The sequence below is a fragment of the Heterocephalus glaber genome, unplaced genomic scaffold (assembly GCF_053883595.1).
Source record: "Heterocephalus glaber isolate CG9 unplaced genomic scaffold, H.glaber_assembly_v1.0 deba00001593, whole genome shotgun sequence".
Lineage (NCBI taxonomy): Eukaryota > Metazoa > Chordata > Mammalia > Rodentia > Bathyergidae > Heterocephalus > Heterocephalus glaber.
The window spans coordinates 4895674-4914776 of record NW_028258368.1 but is presented as its reverse complement, the minus strand read 5'-3'; the positions used below and the strand labels follow the sequence as shown (position 1 = coordinate 4914776).

The following is a 19103-nucleotide window of genomic DNA, read 5'->3' as shown; positions in this document are numbered from 1 at the left end:
TGCAGAAATGTCTTCTCTTCCACCCTGGGGCATTCAAGGCCCCAGGTCCACAGCAGCAGGAGGCAGGCATTTCCCAGAATGCACCGCACCTGTTAATGGGCTTGCTCTCCTGAGCAACATGGGGGAAAAAACACAAACGTTGAAGTGGGAGTAGGTTTTACTAGCAGAGTCTGTGTTCCTTTTGAAATCCGATAGTTTGCTTGCAGGTCTCTAGGCAAGTGTATAAGAAAGCAATCACCTCTGCTGAGGTGTCTGATTATTTAAGCCTTACTTAGTGTGGACTGAACAAGTCACTTTGTGCAAACAACCTGCCACCTACATCTCAGAGAGAGCTATTTTTGGCTCTGGGTTTCAGTTCCTGGTCAGCTGGCTCTGAAGTGGCAGAATCATAGTGGAAGGGAGGCGGTAGAGAAAAGCTGCTCAGCTCCTGGTGCTCAGCTCCTGGCATCTGGGAAGTAGAGAGAAGAGGGAAAGCCTGGGAGGAAGGGGCCAGACACAAGATGTTCCCCAAGTCCCACCCCTCTGCGACTCACTCCCACCAGCTCTCCCCACCTCCCAGTAGGTCATTGGCCCGGACGCATCTGACGAGGTGCCTTCACTTCCCAGTGCCTCTCCGCCAAGTTGATCAGGATGAACCACACCCACACTGTCTCTGCAGGGTTCAAAGCCCCTGGTCCCTCTGACTGAACATGATCTGATTCTGAGGCTGGAGCTCAGAACTGAAGAGCTTAGGTCTAGCCATCTGTAGGAGCCAAAGCCATGCTGTTGGTTTGACCAGTGTCTCCCAGTTGTCGGGATGGCAGAGATGGGGTAAATATTTTACTAGGATAAAACATCACAATCACACTGGCAAGCAGACTTTCCGAACAGTAGGTGGTAAATAAATGCTGTCCTCAAGCTAGTAGAGTTGTATAACTCAAGATTGTAGAAATCTTCCGAAATATGTAATTCGTATTTCTCTGTGTAGGGTTCTCCCACCCTATTCCATTCTATTCCCTTTTGGAGGACAGTGAATTTCTCTCAGAGTAATGTCCTCCGCTTCCTCCATGAGGACAGGATTCGTGGGCTGTGTGCCTGTGGGGACCTGGTCTGTGGTCTCCTGTGTGACCGATGAAGCCAAAAGTCCAAGTATCAGTGGCACCACTCGATAGTCTGTGCAATAGCTGGCAGCTCTAAAAGCTACTTTGACAGCTATGACATATGATTTATAAATTAGGTTAATGGATTCCTTTCTTTAAATGGAAAATGAGCTTGTATAAGATCACTTATTGAAATCATTAACTACCTATTGCAAGTATTTGCTTCTCTTACACTACTCTTTTCCTGGAGGAAAAAAATTTTTTTTAAATGATACACCATAGGACTTTTGTCTTTAAAAAACTTGCAGCAAGCTGGGACTATAGCTCAGCACCTGGTCACTTGCCTAGAATGCAGAAGGCGGGCCGGGGATTTAGCTCAGTGGTTCCAATGCCTGCCTTGCAAGCGCAAGGTCCCGAGTTCGATCTCCGGTACCAAAAAACAAATAAACAAACTAGAATGCAGAAGGCCCTGGGTTCAATCTTCAGCACTGAGGGAAAAAAAAGGTTAAACAGCACAAATCTGTTCTAACATGGCCACTCTGTTCCTTTATGGGAAACATTAATTTAGCACCTATTAATGCTCTCAGAGACAAGAACTGTCGAATTGTTCTCTGTTGAGTTTAGGCAGTGTGTTCAGGGTCGTTTGCAGGACTGGAACGCCGAGCAATGTCTCGGAGGGCAAAGTGGCATCTGTGCTGTATGTCCCCCAGGGGAGGCTGGGTGCAGCCTCCTTGGGGACTCCATGGGGACATCATGGGGACATCAGCTGGGCTCCAGGAGAAGCCAGGTCACAGGCTGGCCTTGGCCAGATGTAATGGAGAAGTGCCCAGCGTCCTCATTTCTTCCATCACCTTCTCCACTAGTGCTACCCCCATCCCCTCTTCCTTTGGATTCAACCAAGGCCTTTGCACTGAGGTATCTCCCCAGGCTTTTTAAAATTTTTGACACAAGGCCTCGCTAAATCACTAAATTGCCCAGGCAGGGCCCAAACTAGTTATCCTTCTGCCTCAGCCTCTCACAGTGCTGGAATTATAGCTGTGTGACCAGACCTTGGGCTATGATTTCTTTCTTTTTTTTTTTCAGACAGGGTCTTGCTGTGTAGTTCAGGCTGGTCTTAAACTCACTGTGTAGCCCAGGCTGGCCTCCAACTCATGGTGATCCTCCTCCCTCAGCTTCTGGAGTAGTGGAATTACAGGTGTGTCCCATCATGCCCTGCTCGGGCTATGATTGTTGTTTTCCAACTCTTTCTACTTCCTCCTCCAGCACATAGTGTCCCCTCTTCTAAGTTACTCCCTCCAGCCACCTCCTGTGAAGTCACTGCACAGAAACTGATCTGCACTCTGATTTACCTTTTGGAGCTGGTTTCCAATTTCTGTGAGTGACCAGCGATGTCCATTCACTGCCTGTCAAGTTCTTTGGTCCTTGTTAATTCCATGGGACACGGGCTACCTGTGGGCTTTGGTGGTGGGCCTAGGTACTACGGATGGACCTTTTCCAGAAATTCTACCTTAACTGGGGTGGAGTGCAGCCACCGCCACAACCCTGCAGAGGCACCACTCTCCGTTTCATATTTAGAGAAACAGAGGCGCAGAGCATGAGATATCAGACCTCTGCTGTTTTTGTGGGGGTTTTTTTGGTGCTGAGGATCGAACTCGGGTCCTTGCGCTTGCACAGCAAGCAGCGAAACCACTGAGCTAAATCCCCAGCCCATGCTGTTTTGCAGCTAATTCGGGGCTAAGCCGAGATCCCTTGCTCTTGGGCCTCCGCACTGTGAGATGCTGAACTATGTCCCAGGAAGCACGGAGCAGTGTTAGGGTTCCCAGCACAGTCTGCAGGCTGACTTGTGGGAATCAGCAGACCCAGCTAAGTCTCCTTTGTTATCCTTCATTCTCCTCCTGTACTGATGTATGCTGGCCATGCTATGGCTTGGGATGGGTTCGCACCTCTTGCTTTATTGTGGGGTGCAGCAGGCCTTTGGGCTCCGGAGCACAAAGCTAAGCATACATGCCACAGAAGAAGCCCATGGTAGTTTATCATTTTGACCATGCTTCTGACCATCCACCAACCCTAAGTGGATTCACTAAAATGGCATCTTCCAGGCCATTATCAGAGCTAAATGTTTAATGACTTTGTTAGGTAATCCATGTAGTGTTGAACAGAGAACTTTTTCACATATAAGGAGGCATTTCTTGAAGTCCCTCAGGATGGCTCAGCTGTCACTCTGCAACCAACAGTGCCTCCCCCTCCTCTCTTGCTGAGGGCCTCCTGTCCCCCACGCCACACCCCCTAGCCAGGAGAGGGGAACCCCCCCATCAGCTCAGCAGGCTTCAGAAACAATCAGACCTGGGGCAGAGGCATTTAGTCAGTTGGAGAGCAGTTTTGAATCCTGCCTGGGAAGTAGTAGATGCTCTTTAGCAACCCCAGTATGCTTCTGTGCATCAGCAGTTTGCTTCTTTTGTATTTGGTGTCTTTGGCATTTCACTGATTGTGCTAGAGTACTTGGAGAAGAATGCGATCAGGTAGACATTGTTCTGGGTTACACTGCATTGCCTTAGACAGGCCATGTGTGCAAATTAAGTGCACCCCATGGAAAACAAAACAAGCAGTTTTGCTTGTTCATTTCCTCTTTCACTCAAAATGGAGCCTGGAATTACAATTGAAATAGCAAAGGGATGATCAGTAAATTCTAATTAGGTATTTAAAAATTCAGCTACCCCCCTCCAAAAAAATCAGGAACCATTTTAAGCCATGAGATTCAAAGGCAATATAGCCACTAAATCTGCATGCTGTAGTGAATATCATTTTGTGTTCCCCACTGCCGGTGTTGTTGCTGTCAGTGTTGTGAAGAACCTAAAAGACAGGGTGATGCCTCTACCTTGGGCTGCTTCAGACGAATACAGACATCCTTCCTCAGGAAGGGAGAGGGGCATTTCCTAAGAGCCTCTGATGCCGCCCATCGCCCCTGTCTGCCTGCTCCCATAAATGGATGGTGGTTGTACCGACTTGGGGCGCTCTATACTCTATTCTACCTTTCATATCCGGCTCCATGGTGAAGTTTGTGATACTGGTGCCTTAGGGACATATGTTTCATTAGAAGAATAATATTAGTTATCTACATTTTTCTTTAAACTTTAAAATCTCAACTTCACTTTACAATGCTGCTTTCCTGTTTTGTCTAAAATGCTTGTCAGATTAAAAAACTATTTAGCCTTTCTATGGTACATAGTACATTTTAAGCCATATTTTATAATCAGATTTCCTAAGTAAGGATGTGATGTAATTATTTTACTGCCCTTTGAGAGAAGCCGCTGCTTGACGTGAGAGTAATTACTTGAACATGACGTGCGGTGGAGCATTAAAGTGGGAATTGGGATCTTGACTTTGGACATCTGCTCCAAATAAAGCCCTGAGTGGGAATTCCCTGGTACACAGCCCTCAAGAAGCCAGGCATGACAGTCTCTCAACATTGACTTCTACTTTGAAGCTATGTGTATTTATTACGGTAGCTCTTCACAGTTAGCATGTTTCTTGTTTTGCATTCAGGATGTAGGAAAGCAGCTGATTTGTCCTGCGTGGCTTAGTGCAATAGCTCAGAAGAGGGGACATTCATAATGAAGGTCAGGACACTGGAATATCACCCTGAAGGTCTTCATGGGTGCTGTCTAACTCAATGAGATCTAAGATAACCAGATGTCTGGTGGTCACTCTTCTGTTCAGTGTGGGGCTGCAACATTGCCGTGAGTCAGTACATAAAAGTGGGGCTGCTCCCCTGTCTGTAACTCAAGAATCTTTTGAACTGTTGGGTTGTTTGGTCTTTTCCCCCTGAGTGGACATCCTTTTTCAACCACAGTTCACTTGAATAACAAGATTTTTGGGGAGTGGAGCAGTACTGGATATTGAATCTAGGGACTTTGTGTAAAGCTACATCCCTAGCCCATTTTTTATTTTTAAATTTTGAGACACTATCTCACTAAGTCACTAAGTTGCCCAGGCAGGCTAGGCTTGAACTCATGATGCTCCTGCCTCAGCCTCCCATTGTGCTGGGATTATAGGCATGTGCCACCATGCCCATCTAAACAACAGGAGTTTATTGGATGGATTGTATCATGGCTCTCTGGCTTGGGAGTGTCCCCTAAGGCATTGTTAAAGGTGGTGGAGCCTTTAGGAGGTGGAGTCTAGTGGAGGAAGTTAGGTCACTGGGAGTATGTCCTTGAGGGGGACATTGGGACCCCAGCTCCTGCCTGTCTCTCCTTGCTTCTGGGCCTTCTACCACGATGTACTGTGCTTCCCCAGGTTCAAAGCACCAGGGCCTGAAACCTCTAAAATCTTGAGGCAAAATAAACCTATCTTCTTCTCAATTTGATTGTATCAGGTAGTTTGTCACAGCAACAGAAAGCTGTCCAACATACCAGGATCTAGCTTTCTTTGGCCCATTTGAACAAACAAGAGTTCTCTTCTGGTTCTTCACAGTTGTGAGTAGCGATTCTTATCTAGGAGCATCAGGGCCACCACCCCAGAAGTGACATACATTCGGAGGGACCAGCAATCTCCCCACATGCTATAATTCTGTTGCAGCACCCATGTGGAGAGAGATGCCAGGGGTATCAGGTGTGGCTTAAGATGCACAGGTTTTCTTCCAGTTGTGTTTCCGGAGCATCTTTCTGTCCTATGCATCATGTAGACCTCAAGTGTGGGTGTTTCAGAGGCTCCCAGAGTGACACGTCCCTCAGAGGAATTCCGAGGAGCTGCCGCTGCTGGTAGGTGGTGCTTTTTATCCCCTCATCTCAAGCAGAGATCTTATAAATTCCCTTCACTTGAAATCAGCACGGCCGATCTCCCACCTCACCAGATTTAGAGCTCTGTGTTTTCTTTTACATGCTTTCCCAGAGAACTCAGGAGTTTTAATACTTTTGGAACTAATCATAACTTTTTAAAGTGGGGCCATTTGTGACTGGACTGCGTATGTTTAAACGTACTGCATGTGTCTCCGTGAAGGATGATGTCAATAGATGGGACGCAGAAGGGATTCTTGGTAAATCATTTTAGAGAAAGAATGCAAGTGATTTCCTCCACAGACGATAGAGTACACATTCAGGAGCCATTACATTCTAAGTGAGTCAGCCCAGCTCTGTCTTAAATTGGTTTCCCAAGCTGATTTGAGCTCAGAGCCCTTCTGAGATGACGCCCGCAGGCTGGTGCTGCTGTGCCTGCCGTACTGACGTTCTCAACTCCCAGTGTGACAAATGTGACCTTTGAGACTGAGAGACCGATTTGTAGACCACTTTTCTGACAAAGTGAGTTGTCTATCAGTGGCTGAGCCCTTTGAGGTTTACATGAGCAATATGAGACAACTATTTTCTAACACTTACATGTTTGAATATTAATGTTCAGTAGGTTTGAAACCCAATTCTGCATTCTAATAGCAAACTGGTGGTTTGAGTAGATCTCTCTCCATAGTGCTTATTCTTTTATAAGAGGTAAGGTTGAGTTACTCCTCCTGAAATTATGCTAAGTAAGTTTCATGAATTTTACTGAAAATTTTTAAGAAACAGAAGTTGGGGATTTGCAGGCGGCGCCTGAGAACTACCTGGTATGTAAAACCCTCAGCAGGTGACATTTACAAACCCAAGAGGTCACGGGCTATATAGACACTGTGCCAGACACCTTCCTTAAATAGTAAACATACAGTTTCAAAAGCAGCATAAGATTAATCTTTCAATCCTCAATATCAGAATTTTCACACTAAGGTTAAATTTAGTTAGCAAATGACAGTACAACAAAACTGCTCTAAGGCAATTAAATGTTAAAATTGGATGTGTCACTATCAGGGAGTGTGTTTTTACTTCTGGCAGTTGGTCCTTTGGGAGATGCTGTGGATCAGCCCTGGGCTGGAAGTCAGATCTCAGAAGGAAAGCCCTGGAAGCTGAAAAGGGTGTGCGTCAGGAAACTTTAGTAGGCTCTGCTCCTCCACCCAGCCTCCTGACTGCTCTTAGTGTCTGTGTTTTGTTCATAACTGAGCAAATTTATGAAAGAGCTTGATAGTCCTGTTGCAGGCTCTACAAGGTGGGTAGGGCTCAAAGTACGCTGCAGGCCAGGTGGTGAGGGGAGTGGTGGCTTTTCTGCCATGCCTGGACTACCATTTTGGATATTCACAGTTCTTACAAACATAAGAGGGAAGCCCTGGTGCTCGGAGTCTATTTTTCAATGCTTGCTGAGTTGTAATGTGGTAATACTTTACTGGAGTAAACTCTGGCTGACCTGCTTGAAGGATATAAACTTGAAAACATTAAGGATTTTGATTTGTTCAAAGGAGGCGTCGATGCTTTTTGAAGGGCAGGTCCAGTGGGAAGATTGGGTTTCTGGTGCTCACCATGTTCAAGTGTGAGCACTGTGCCTTTCAAGTCCAATCTTTGTCTCGAAAGAAATAAAAGTATTCAAGTAAACCAAATCCAAGGTGGGTGGATAAAGGGTGTGGGGAAGCATCATTGCAGAAAAGTGAAACACCAACTCCTGAAAAAGAGACAAAGAAAATTTCTTGTTTGGAAGCCTTAAATCACACAACTTGCCTCCTACACATGAGTGGCCTCCTCCTCGCATCTGGACCTTCCGCTTCCCATCCTGTGTCCCCTGAGTTACCACCCCCAGATCCTCCCAGGATCTTCCCAGGCAGAACTGTGTGCAAATCCTGTCTCTTGCCGTTGTGTTTTTTTTTTTTTTTCTGGTACCGGGGATCGAACTCAGGTCCTTGCACTTCCATAGCAGGCGGCGAAACCACTGAGCTAAATTCCCAGCCCCAAATCCTGTCTCTTGCATCCCTGTGAGTCACAGGGAAAAGAGATACTGAGTAAAGATGAGCAAGCAATTTTCTTCTTGATAAAAGAAATGCATCTGAATGTACGGAACCCCAAGCTTATAAATCAATGTGTGTCCCCAACTTTTTGGGGTTTTTTTTTGTACCAGAAATTGAACTCGGGTCCTTGTGCTTTCAAGGCAGGTGGCGGAACCACTGAGCTAAATCCCTGGCCCCAACTTTTTGTTTTTTTGAGACAAAGTCTTGTTGTGCAGTTCAGGCTGGCCTGGAACTGACTCTGTAGCTCAGGCTGGCCTCAAACTCTCGATCCTCCTATCTCAGCCTCCCGTGTGCTGGGATTTCAGGTATGTGCCACCATACCCAGTTTAAAGTCTCATTTTATATGGACTGTCATGAGCCATGAACTCTGAATGTTCACCAAGACATGAACCTATGGGTCACAGGTTGGGTACACTTGCTGGACTTAAGCTATGAACATAATAAAATAGACTGAAAAGTCACTTTCAGTAATGTCAGTGTCATAAATTGTGCGCTACTAAAATTAATAATGTATCAAATGCCTTTCTAACATAGACACAGTTACCTGTGTTCATTGCAAATGACTACTCCGTAATTTACTTATTGTCCTTCCTAGGTTATAAGGAGGCCTAGCAATTGACATCAATTTTTTAAGACTCATTTTTCAGCTGGGTGTGGCAGTGCACAGCTGTAGTAATTCCAGCACTTTGCAGATGGGAGGATCACAAGTTTGAGCCCAGCCTGAGCAATTTAGCAACTTAGTGAGAACCTACTTGCAAATAAAAAATAAAAATAAAAGGCTGGGCTGTGGCTCAGTGCAAAGGCCCTGAGTTTAATCCCTCATGGTGTGCCCTGGCCCCTAAATCATTTTTCTGTCATCCAGTGTACTTTGCAACATATGTGTCAGCATTGCTGAAAGAGCAGAGGGAAGTCTGTGCCTGTGCCATTGAGCCTTCATGTTTAAAGAGGCCCAATGGCTTGAACTAAGGATGCCTTTGGTTAGATTAATAACAAAGAATGACGAGAGTTACAGAAACTCTATGGAACTCCAAACTCTACAGAACTCTTGTTCCCGAGTAAAGGCACAAGTAGCAAAGATTAGGGCATTGAGATCGAGGTAAGAGGACCATAGTTCTCATGGTTGTTTAGTTTGCCACACTAAGAAGTACATGTCAGCGTTTTATAGATTTAATATCCATCCAGCTACCCTGTAACCCACAAAAATATGTAATTCCTGCTTTTCTCTCCCCAGCTCTTGGCATTATTAATCAAATACAAATCTAATCCGATCCACATCACTAATGATATTTAGTTAAAATCCTCCGCCTGGTTTATTGATGGGCCTTGGGAAGGTACCTCCTCCCTTCTCCTTTTGTCTTTTGGTTTTATTTAAAATTCCCCTCTTTCATATTTTGGTAAGAGAAGACTTAAAGTGGAAATGTAATCTGAGTATTCTATTTAATAAGTAGACTCAGCATGGGTATTTTGAAGCCAACAGTTCCATCTGTAACGTCCATGTTAGAGTACAGTGTTGTTATTTCAGGAGAGATGCATGCCCTTGAAGGACAGATTTGCAGGTGAAATCAATTTAGCACAACTCAAGGCCCCTGGTCTCTTGAACTCACTGGCCCTTCAAGTCTGGTCTGAGCCCGTGGTTTGGCCAATCATTGGCCTGTAAGGATGAAATGATGTCAAACAGAATGCCCCCCCTTGAGATTTCCTTCTCTTTCCTTTCATTGGCTCTGGGCATCAGGTCCTCACGCATGCTAAGCGCATGCTCCATCACCTTCATCACCTCCGTTGCGATGTCCTTGTAGCAGGCAGGGCGGGTATATGGGAGCTACTCCTTACATCATTTTATTACAGTGTGTAGTGACAGGTCCTTGAAAATGTGGTGCCTGTCTTTGTGTCATGGAAAAACCTGGAAGTAGTTACTGGTAAGCCCTGGGCTTCAGGCTGTGGTGCCCTAGCTATGGGCCCAGTGGGGTGACAGTCCTACCCACGGTAATTGCTTTGAGTCTTATTGTGCTTTTCTGTAAAATGGAAATAATGGTACCTGCCTGTGTTGGTTTTAAGCCGAATGTGTACAAATTACAGTGGATCATTGAAAACTTTAGGTTTCTCATGGCTCTTTTTTTTTTTTGGTACTGGGGATCGAACTCAGGTCCTTGCGCTTGCGCAGCATGCGCAGACGGTGAAACCGCTGAGCTAAATCCCCAGCCCTCTCATGGCTCTTGTGCTGTATTTATTTGGCTTAAAACTTTTACCTCTATTCTCAGGATTAAGGAAATGATTAAGATGACATCAGTTGCATACATAGTCCATCCTACAGGCGCTATTCTATTTTAGCCACCTACGTGCATAAATGTTACCTCTCTCTCATTTGTTCCCTAGGTCTTAGACACACTGGCGTTCTCCTCACGAGGCCTTCTAACTCCCAGCCCTTTCCTACCACCCCCCCTTGCCCTTTTCCAGCCTAGCCCTTGCCTGGAGACCTTAGGCTTTGGCTTTATCTGGGAAAGTCCTGGACTCCCCTAGCCCGATTGAAGGCTCTCTGGTCATTGCCGTTTGGTCTATGGTGCATCCTTCATGACAGTTTGCACAGCTGCAGTTTAATAATTATTTGCTTAAACGTCTGCCCTGTAACCTGAGAAATGCTGTTTTGTGCATCCCAGTTACATCTTACTAATACATGTCTGATCACAAGAAGACATCACTTTAAAGTAAAGAAAATATTTAGGGCTGGGAATGTATCATGGTCATAGAGAGTTGGCACGCTCAAGGCCCTGGTTTCGGTTTGATGGTTCATGCCTGTAATATGAGCACTTGGGAGACTGAGGCAGGAGAGTCACCATTTTAAGGTCAGCCTGGGCTATAGCAAGATCTGGTCTCAAAAAGAAAAAAGTCTAGCTTCCATAGTAGTTTGTAAGCTCAGAGTGGTAGGAACCATACCAAGTTATTCATTGTTATATCCGAAAGAGGCCTGGAATGGTGAGTGTATGTCCTGCATAGTATGCAGGTGAAGGGCACACACTTGCCCAGATGCCAGGTCCAATCTGCTTGATAATAGCACCCAATGCCTTTTGTAAGGCACTGGATCCTCCATTTCCCTGCATTTTTCCTTTGAATAGTTTATATTCTAGAAGTCAGTGGATTGTTTCTAACTTGGATGTGAGGACTGAAATTAAGTTTATGTGGTTCTCTCTTCCCCGTAGCTCCTGCAGAAGAATGGTCAGCTGTCCACTGTCAATGGCTTGGCTGAACAAGAAGAGCTCACCCTTCAGGAGGGAGCCCAGAATGGCCAGGAGGAGGAAGTCACTGTCATCGAGGGTAAGCCATCCTCCCCGACTCTGGGCAGGATACCAGAGCTGGGGACAAATAGCTCTTGGAATGAACTGTGGAAAACTCAGTCCTCACATATTTTCTCCAGAAAATACACCATCATTCTGTCTAGTGATGGATGATGTTAACAACAAAAGCAATCAGTTGGGTTCCAAAGGAAGGATTTCTCTTCCTTTGGGTAGCCCCATACTTAGGTCTTGAAGTCAGACATCCTTGTCTAGAACTTACTGGTTTTTTGTGTGTTATGTTTTATTTTTGCTGTACTGAGGATTGAACCCAGACCCTCACCTATGCTGGGCAAGCATTCTACCACTGAGCTACGTGCCCAGCCCAACTTAATGTTATTTTTTTATCGTTGCTTTGCCCAACTTTTCTGGTGTTGAAGGTGAATTTTTTTTTTTTTTAAGAGTAGGAAAAATTTATTGAGAGAAAGCATCTAAGAGAAACAGAAGGGGGACCGGAAAGTGGGTTGCCCGCTCACCCCACTTTTCAAAGATGTTTTATACAGCAGAGCCATGTGGTGAGGTGGGTACAGAGTGGGACAAAACTACTGAAGGTGAATTTTTTTGGAAACACTGAAGTCATGGCTGCTTTGGAAGAATTGGGGTGAGGGTATTCAGTGGTAGAGCACATGAAGCTCTGGGATTCACCCCTGGCAGCACCCCACCCCCCAAAAGAAAACTAATGAAAATAACAATGTAGTATCTCTTACTCTGGAGAGCACCTGCTAAACTTGGCATGGATTTTTCTGGCAGGTACACTTCCAGGTGCACACGGCTCTTTGCCCCAACCATGATGCACTGCACATCTTAGAGCTTTTGAGCCTGCAGGTCTCAGACGTGGTTAGTCAGAGTGTGTCTTTTGCCACAATATCGCTTGTTTGATTTTTAGCTCACATGGGGAGGTATGGGGAACCATGTCTTGGGTTTGGAATCGAGGGCCTTGACCTGTAGGTCTCTTGTGAAAAGTGAAAGTCTACATGTTGAAGAAGAACTTGTCTTCCACTCCAACTTTTCGAGTCATTTATCCCATTGGATCATTCAATGAAGGATTCAGCTGGATGTGGTTGCATGTCTGTAATTCCAGCACTCTGGGAGGCTGAGACAAGAGGATTGCAGGTTTGAGCCCAGCCTGGGCAAGTTAAGAGACTTAGCAAGACCCTGCCTCAACAATAACCACAAAAAGGGATGATTCATAACCACCAGATAGAAAAATGATGGTCTGGCATGCAGTTAATGCTTCTCTGTAATACAAATAAGAAAGACAGATGGGGGGGAGAGCCTGTGAAAGGAGATTGGACATGGGCCTGGTGGGATGAGATTTCTCGAACACGTGGAGCCTGTTTCTCTGCGTTCCATGCCCCTTCAGTGCTGCTGCTCCAGACAAGGAGCAGCTTTGAAGCTGGTGGGAAGACTGATATCCATATAAAGTTAGCCACATACTCAGTCTCACAGATGGTGTATTTGCCTGACCTAGTGTGAGAGTTTGAAATAATACCCACCAAAATAATTGAAAGGGACCCAGTTCACATTCCCAAGCCCAGCGCTTGGTGTCCTTCCTATGTTCCCTTTTGAATCAAACTGGGCAGCAGCAGGTTTTGATTTTACTACAGCCAAGTTGGCGAGCTCTGAGCTTTGGTGAAGATGAAGAGAGCTGGGAAATGGATCCTCCTTTTACATTGCTTCCCATCAGGGGAGCCAAGAAGGTAGGCTGTGGAAGGCAAAGTAAGATAAAAATCAGGCTGGGCACGTAGTGCACACCCATAGCTCCAACACTCAAGAGGCTGAGGCAAGAGGATCATGAATTTAAGGGCATCCTGGCCTACTTGCTATATATATATAAAATGTAGCCTGGGCTATATAAAAAGACATCTGAAAAAAAAAGTTCAGGTCATTTGGTGGTTACCTAATGAATTTTGCAACAGATAAGAGCTGTGTAGAGTTCAGGTGAAGCAACTGAAGTGAAGGGCAGGGTGAAAGCTGGGATAGAGGGAGTCTGGAGTTAGGCACGCAAGATGGGGCGAGGTGGAGCCCTTGGCCTGCATATGCCGGGACCCCCTGGCGGGGGGACAGGATGAGCCGAGGTAAGAGGTGCAGGCGAAGTGAGGAGGAATGCAGCCCGCACTTCGCCCCTTTTGCCCCTCGCCGCTGGGGTCGAGCTCAGGGCCCTGCCACGCTAGGCAAGCAGCTCTACCTGGGAGCTGCGCCGAGCCTTTGCTTCGTGTTCTTTATCTTGCAGCTATACCCTAGGAACTAACTGCAACCCTGGGAGGGAGGCGATATCATTCCTGAGACTCAGACACAGCCCGGCAGATTCTCAAACATGAACTCCGCCACTGTGGCCAGGAGCGTTTTTACCAAACTGTGGAGACGAAGCCCGGACAGAAATGGGGCAGATGAGAGGGCCCTGCAAGCAGAGCGTAGCTCAGACAGTATTTAGGGGACAAGGCGAGAGCCCCAGAATAGGCCGCCAAGGGCAGTTCAGGCTCCCAGTGCTGCTTACCCGGCTCCTTGGAGGTGCAGGAGGGAGACAGGAGGCAGAAGGGCAGAGCCATCTTCATTGTGATCCAGAGAGCCAGGGCCTTCTTTTTCATCTGCGGGATGATTCCCGGAGGGGTGATGTTAGCTATCTTCCCGGTAGTCCACATGTGATTTCTTGTCCATTTCTGCCACGTGGATAAACACTGACTTATAGAAAGTCATTCTGTCCCCATCCTGTGACTAAATTCCATGGTTCTCCCTGAACCTATGCAGGCCTCAGACCACAGAGGCCTCAGGGGTCTGAGCAAACATCATATTCCCCATGCAGGAAGAGTGATAAGTAATTTACACAGTCCTTCAAAAGATCCCGAGATGGCAGGCGTGGTGGCAGATGCCTGTAGCAGTATGCCAGGAGGCTGAGGCAGGAGGATGGCAAATTCAAGCCCATCCTGGGCAACTTATTGACTTATTGAGACCCTGTCTCAAATCCCAGTACTGAAGAAGAAGAAAAAAACAATTCTGAAAAGACCTTGACTTCTAGGAAAGGTTGGATGCTTCCCCGTGAGGTCACTACTAGAGACACAGTAGAATCCTGCTTTTTTTTTGGTACCGGGGATCGAACTCGGGTCCTTGCACTTGCGCAGCAGGCGGTGAGACCACTGAGTTCAATCCCCGGTCCTAGAGTCCCTGCTTTTGGAACCCCTGTCTCCATTGCAGGCAGACCTACTATCCCTTTGGCAACTCGCTGCACATTTTTTTCTTTCTCTATTTTGTTTGCTTTGTGAATGACAATAGCCTGGCAGTGTAAATGCAGACAGAATCTTCACGTTAAATTATTAAACATTTTTTTTTCATGCTTTTCTTTTGACGTCAGTGTTGGTCTCTACCACCATCCACTTAAATAAAAACAAACTTGACCTGTCTTGATCCCTGGTGTATTTGGTCCAACAGTGGCATTTGGAGGGTTGGCTGACTGTGGCATTTGGCCTGCGATCAGCATGATAACCAGATGGGGACCAGTCACAGACAGGGGCATTCTTGCTGGAGGCAGGGGACTTTATAGTGAGAGAAGGTATTTATGGGGCTGAGCTTGTAGTTCAGTGGCAAAACACTTGCTCTAGCGTGCTCAAGGCCATGGGTTCAATTCCCAGCACTACTAAAAACAAACAATGATGACAATATTTAGATGAGACTGGTTGTGTTCAGAGTGGCATGGCTATGGTATACAGACAATATTTAGACAAAGCCAAAGATGAAAATAATTATTCCTACCTTGACTAATTTGCTTTTTCTGAAACCAGATATACTGGTTATTCAGAACCAACCCTCTTCCTGTAATGAAAATAGAATTCTCTTTCCTTATAGACTTTCTTTACGTGATAGAGGGAAGAACTGTCTCTTAGATATTTTCTAAGCTGAAGAGTAGGGTCAGGGATATATAGAGTGGGAAAGGGGGCTGATGATTATGGAATTTGGGAGCTATCTTTAAGGGCATGCACCTTCAGATGTGGACACACACATTAAAAATAGGAGAGGCCGAGGATTTAGCTCAGTGGTTTTGCCACCTGCTGCGCAAGCGCAAGGACCAGAGTTCGATCCCTGGTACCAAAAAAAAAAAAGAAAAATCACAGCAGGGCCAGGCATGTAGCTCAGTGGCACCCCGCCTGCCTTGCAAGCTCAAGGTCCTGAGTTTGATCCCTGGTACCAAAAAACAAACAACAACAACAAAACCAGAAATCGCAGCAAATTGTTGAGCTTTGGCGATTCAGTCCCTTTCACCTGTGCATTTGTTAGGTGACTCAGTTCGTTGAAACTGTTTGTATAGAAGTGCAGCTTGGTCTTCTCTCCACCACTGGCAAATTTTGTCATGCCAACCCACTCCAGGCCTTCACAGAGGCTGCACAGACAGCTGCTCTTAGTTTCAGGGCAAATCTGCATCTGCTGAAAAGATTTTTTTTTTTTTTTTTTTAAAAAGGTCTCTGCCCTCCTAATCTGTCGCCAGTTGTCCTGTAGTTTTTGACTTGTATGCTTTTCTAAAACACCTCACAAGAATGACTTTCAAATATATCTTGTTCTAGGGTTAATTTTAGACTTAAACGTTTTGGAAAGTAGAACAACTTAGATTTTTAAAAATAGCAAAACATTTATTGGTATGTTTTAGACATACATAATGATAACACTCCTCCTAGCGAATTTGTACCTATACGTGATACATTTGGCCTCTTTTTTACCATTCCTCCCCTCCCTTTAAGTACCTCCTAAACTTTTAGATTTAAAAAAATTCAATTTAGTATCTCTTCCTAATTTTTTTTTTTTTTTGGTACCAGGGATCGAACTCAGGTCCTTACGCTTGCCAGGCAGGCGGCGGAACCATTGAGCTAATCCCCAGCCTCTTCCTGATTATTGCTTTTTGAAACAAATGAGGAATATTATTCTTACTAAATCAAAAAACATAAGGCCTGTAGAACTCATTGCTATATACCGGTAGTCAAGTAGATGTCTCAGGTCTTAATACATTTGAGTGTAACATTTAGATGGCAGTTACTTCTGCTTTTGTTGTTAATTTGGTGTGTGTGTGTGTGTGTGTGTGTGTGGTGCTGGAGATGGAGCCTATGGCCTCATGCATGCTACGAGAGTACTCTACCATGGAGCTACACCCCCATCTCCCTCTGATTTCTTTTTAGGATTTGCCTTTCTAAAGAGAATATGGAACAAACCTTACAAAGCAGGTGAACATTAAGCTTTCACTGTTTATTTTGTGTGAGCAACTGAACAATGGTTTTCTCTTCTTGGCATTCAGACATTTTGTTCACACATGTGTGTTACACTACTGTATCCTCAGAGTGGAGGGCACTGACACCAGCAGCAAGAGCAATGCAGCAGCAAGCATTTGGTTGCTTTGCCACTGGCATTGCCACTCTGGGCCCATCTAGTTTGAAAGAATCAACCAGCTGACCATATGACCCAGGTTTTGTGATGTTACTCAGAGGACAGTGAAGCGTGGAGACTGCACCATTCCTGTTACACCTGCCTGTCCTGGAGAACACCCTAAGAAAAAACAGCCTCCCTCTGTGTAATTGCTTAAAATTGCCTTTTAGAGGGTGTATTCCTCTTATTTCCCAGAAATCCTCTTGCACACCCAGATGTTACCCTCCAGTTAGACACAAACAGAGGATTTGTTGCTCGGTTATCTAATAATTCAGTTTGCAGTACTGCCCAGAATTTCATTTTTCTAATGGTGGTTGATGTCACTGTCTTGCTTTGATTAAATTTGAACCTTCCAGTTCCTGGCATATAGTTCCTTCAGGATATGGAGAGGCCAGAAGGTGACTGCCAAGTAATCATAGGCCTCCCTGCAGATCTTGTTACCTTACAGAAAATTCATTCTAGAGTTAGAAGTAATTCTTCCTTGCTTTGAACGTTTAATAACCGTATTTGGATAGTGGGCATTCTAAGTCCTGCCATGAATCTCAAGAGAGGATCTACTCCAAATACTTGTTTGTCTGTGAAAATCTCCTTCCTATACTCAGAGGAAATGTGTTTGATTCCTTCTCTACCTTAACTTGAACATAGTTGGTATCTTGTTAGTATTTTTTACAAGACATGTTATCAACCCTGTCACTACCCTCCATTCCCCCTTTATTTTTCCCCACACCTTTTGTTAACATCTGGCCTTCAATGTCTGTGTCTACCTCACCCCTTTAAAAGGTAAGAATCAAGAGGGCAGAGATTTCCTGGTGTGGAAGTTGGGGTGAGTGGTAGGGAAGTGGCTAGGGATAAGGAGAGTTTGTTCTATTTTGTTTTTGTTTTTTTGTTGTTGTTGTTTGTTTGTTTGAATGCTCTTGGCCTAGAACAGTACCCAGAACATAGCATGTCCTCAACAATTTTTGAATAATGAAGGCAGTTTTGAGAGAGAGTTTGCAATAATTTAAATTATGGGTAAGGAGCATTTGTTGGCTGTTAACTTTATATTTGTTCATTTCCTGCATAGTTAAATAGCACAGCTTTATAGATGTTACCCATGCTCTCCTGCCTTTGTTGCAGGGACAGTAACAAAGCCAGTGCTATTCAGTGTGCCTGGGCCCTCACAGGTGCTGCCCGGTGGCATCCAGGTGTTGCCTGGAAACCTGAAATCTGATCCCCATCTTCCCATGATGAAATGAAAATCCCTACTACTACTATCAAACAGGAGCACTCCTTAGACAAAGAGAGAGTCCCCCCAACACAGAGCAATATTTTAAATATAATACTATTGCACGCATGGTCTCAAACTGTATCCTGTTTTGTACTGTTCTGAAAACTAGACAGAACACACACACACAACAGCCCTTGAACTTGGGTGAAAAGTGCTTATGGTGTGCAGGTGCTGGGAGCTGGTTTTGATGAATTCCTCAGCCCCATAGCCATATTTCTAGCACGGGTGCTCTGAAATTACTTAACGGCATGGGAAAATTCCTGCTATAAGTAATATACTGCTTTCACCCTTAAAGAATTACAGATGTATTTTTTATTCATCAGCAGCAAAGGTGAAGGTCGCCTTCTCTGAATTGCATTCAAGTCTGATAGTGCAATGAACCTTTTTACCCGCCTTGTACCTTAACCAAAAAAAAAATAAGTGTCTGGGAGTGAGGAAAGAGAGTGAGACTTCTATTCATCCTGCTCTTTCTAAATCACTTCCTTTCGTTGGACTAAAAGGCAGGTAAGTCTGCTGCTGACTCACTGTTTTTCTGTGACCTTCATCTGAATACATCCCTTTATCTCGTAGGGAGTGATTTACATCTGTAAAATGAGCTTTCCCATGCATCTTTGAAATTCTGTGACTCATCCAATATTCCCAGTTATGGGCACTAAAAACCATGAAGTAGATCAGCTACTGAAGACACCCAAGCGACCTTGGGCAGGGGGAATCTGCTTGGTAATTTCATTAACCTTTTTTTTTTTTGCAAAAATACTTCTATGGTTTTTCTTGTTCAGAAAACCACTCTCTGAAGTTTAAAGTTTGAATTTCATTGAACAAAACGTTCAGAATTGGACATTGTGTTCAAGAATATCTCAATAGTGATGCAGGTTTGAATGAGTAAGATAAATATCTTTCTAAATGTGGCCACAAGGGATGAAGTCCTTCTCTGTGTGCATTAGTTCTGCTGAGCTCCAGTGGAGGGGACTTAGTGTGAAAGATGGGTCAGCATTGCCTGTCCTTGGGCTGCCTGAGAGATGTGGTCTGCCCATCTCTGCGGAGCTGAGTGACCTTGCCACCCTCTGGCAGGGCCTGTGCTCTCATTGAGTGGAAGCAGAGGTGAGTGTGGTGGTCAGATTTCTGTCACTGTAACAAAATATCTGAGGTTATTAACTCATGAAAGAAAAGAAAATTAT

The 19103-nt window shown here is 45.1% G+C and overlaps 1 protein-coding gene across 2 annotated transcripts in view; it reads left to right on the top strand.

Annotated features, from left to right (window-relative positions):
* Positions 1-19103, top strand: part of Akap12 (A-kinase anchoring protein 12) — an 87853-nt gene that overhangs the window by 35603 nt on the left and 33147 nt on the right. For both annotated transcript variants that reach the window (XM_087193448.1, XM_004856878.3), the window contains exon 2: positions 11124-11238. Coding sequence is in view for 1 of the 2 variants with exons in the window: in XM_004856878.3 (XP_004856935.2) it covers positions 11124-11238 (115 nt within the window). In the remaining variant the exon portion in view is untranslated. The remainder of the gene's footprint in view (positions 1-11123; positions 11239-19103) is intronic.